General features: G+C 54.6%; 1 protein-coding gene across 1 annotated transcript; it reads right to left on the bottom strand.

Moving 5' to 3' along the window:
* Positions 1-650: 650 nt before the first annotated feature.
* On the bottom strand, positions 651-1,755 carry LOC137789825 (urotensin-2 receptor). The gene has a single exon (XM_068583636.1). The coding sequence runs from the start codon at positions 1,734-1,736 to the stop codon at positions 651-653; it is 1,086 nt and encodes a 361-aa protein (XP_068439737.1). The 5' UTR covers positions 1,737-1,755.
* Between the last annotated feature and the right edge of the window lie 723 nt (positions 1,756-2,478).

The raw sequence follows: 2,478 nt of genomic DNA, 5'->3' as shown, positions 1-2,478 counted from the left end.
GTTTACACGTATGAAGCCAAAACTGGGACAAACGTTTTGTTCATTTGAAAAAAAAGATTGAACCTGAAAAATCAAGTTTTAAACTTGAAGAATTTAGTTTTGTTGTTGAACTTTGACAAATTCAACAATGTATTTGAAATAAAAAGGAATGTCGTAAAAGTTTTGGGGGGTTAATTACAATTTTGATTCAGTTGTTTTTGTTTTTTTTATAAATACTTTTCTTTTTTTTCAATTTTCAGTATTTATATTTTTAACTTTCACTTTTTTTCTCTCTCTCTTTTTTTTTCTTTTTTTTTTTTACAGTTTCTAATCTTTTTCCCATGTAGAGACCCCCATAGAGAATCCTGTAGAGGCCCTACAGACCCCTATTGGGGCCCCTGTAGAGACCCCTATTGAGGCCCCTGTAGAGACCCCTATTGAGGCCCCTGTAGAGACCCCTATTGGGGCCCCTGTTGAGACCCCTATTGGGGCCCCTGTTGAGGCTCCTGTAGAGACCCTTGGAGCCCTTGATGAGGCCCCTGTAGAGACCCTTGGGGCCCCTGTTGAGGCCCCTGTAGACACCCCTGGGGCCCCTGTTGAGGCCTAGGGGTCCACACTCACTCACCTATTACGCCTCCAGAAGCGTCTCCTCTCTCCCTGACCCTCACGCGTCACTTCAGGGCCCCCATCGCCAGCGTCTCGGAGTTGAAGTCGAACTGGTTGCTGGAGGACGCGGACTTCCCCCACGAGTAGAGGCTCGGCGGCCGCTGCTTGAAGGACGACGTGTACCGGTAGAAGCTCCGGTGCCGGTTCTTCAGGTACTCGCGGTAGTTCTTGGTGAGCAGCGTGTACAGGAACGGGTTGATGCAGCTGTTGCTGTACGTGAGGCTCGCCACCAGGTAGTTGATGCACGTGTGCGTGCGCGAGGCCAGGTTCAGGGGCTCGGTGCGGTACAGGGACAGCAGCTGCCAGATCCAGAAGGGCAGGAAGCAGGCCCAGAACACCAGCACGATGGTGAAGATCATGATCAGCACCTTCTGCTTCGGGGAGCGCTTCCCGCCGCGGCTGATCTCGGAGTTGCGCTGGGACTCCAAGTAGGTGCGCGCCAGCCTCACGTACAGGTATCCGATCACGAGCCCCGGCGCCATGATGCTGGTCCCGAACAGCACGGTCAGGTACACCTTGTAAACCAGGGGCGCCCAGGCCGGCGCGCACATCCGCTTCACCCCGCCGTCCGGCGTGCTCTTGGTGGTCTGCGCCACCATCACCATCATGGGCACGGTGAGCACCAGGGACAGCAGCCAGACCCCCCACGCCAGGGCTTTGCGGTAGCTCTTGGAGCGCCGCACCGTGTCCAGCGGCTTGGTCACGGCCAGGTAGCGCTCCGTGCACATGACGGTGAGCGTGAAGATGCTCGCGTGCATGGTGAGCAGGTCCAGGCTGAGCAGGATGCGGCAGCCCACGTCCCCGAAGTACCAGTCCTTCAGGAAGTAGGTGGACACCACGAACGGGATGGTGGAGAGGTAGAGCAGGTCCGCCAGAGCCAGGTTGATGATGGAGATGTACATGGAGGTGGCGAAGCGGATGGAGTGGCACATCACCACCAGCGTGTACACGTTGCCCGACACCCCGATGATGTAGACCACGGAGAGGAGGGTCCCGAACGTGGAGGTGATGACGAGCTCCTGGTCCACGGTGCCGGAGCCGCCGACCCGCGGCGGCGCGCTCGCGTTCAAACTGACGGACTTGTTGTTCATCGCTCCGGTGGTCTCCTCTCCTTGGGCGCGCGCGCGCGTGTGTCTGTATTTGTGTCTGTGTGTGTGCGCGCGTGTGTGTTTTGTTATTTTGTTAGTTGGTGATGCTGCGGTGCTCTGCGCTCCCGGACGGTGCCGGAGAAGTTTGGTTGGAAAAAAAAGATGCGCGCCAGCGGCACAGGTTGCGTCCTCTTGCTTTTTTTTCCGCCTCCCCTGCTGCTCTTTGCTCCTGACGTCACCACCGGAGGACACTCACTCTGCAGAGCTTATATCAACAAAAGAGAATATATATAGATATAATAAGATATGCAGCCGGGCGCAACCGTGCACCTGATCTCTCCGTTTATTAAATGGAAGAAGCCATATGAGTGTGTGTGTGTGTGTGTGTGTGTGTGTGTGTGTGTGTGTGTGTGTGTGTGTGTGTGTGTGTGTGTGTGTGTGTGTGTGTGTGTCTATGTGTGTTGGAAAATTATGAAAAAGAAGAGAACAAAAAATAAGTTTGGTAAGCACTGCGCGCGGCACCTGACGCCTCAGCGGCGGCGGCAGGAGTCAGTTTTACGCGCAAATCTTCAGCGTTCGTGAGTCCAAAGAAATCAAACTATTAGACATCTAATAATGCATCTCTCCTCCAGTGATCACGACAGGTTGGTGAGGAATCCGTCCTCCGTGCACACGCGCCGCCAGAGCGCTCCTCTCCTCTCGTGCCGAGCGCGGACCGGATCCAATTAGTGTCCCGGAAGTGGAA

The sequence above is a fragment of the Clinocottus analis genome, unplaced genomic scaffold, assembly GCF_023055335.1.
Source record: "Clinocottus analis isolate CAN_PGR_092001 unplaced genomic scaffold, fCliAna1.0.p SCAF_19, whole genome shotgun sequence".
NCBI lineage: Eukaryota > Metazoa > Chordata > Actinopteri > Perciformes > Cottidae > Clinocottus > Clinocottus analis.
This window is presented reverse-complemented; position numbering and strand designations above follow the sequence as displayed.

Bases quoted from the DNA above. Each gene is read 5' to 3' on its own strand.
- LOC137789825 (XM_068583636.1), bottom strand. From the start codon at position 1,736: ATGAACAACAAGTCCGTCAGTTTGAACGCGAGCGCGCCGCCGCGGGTC.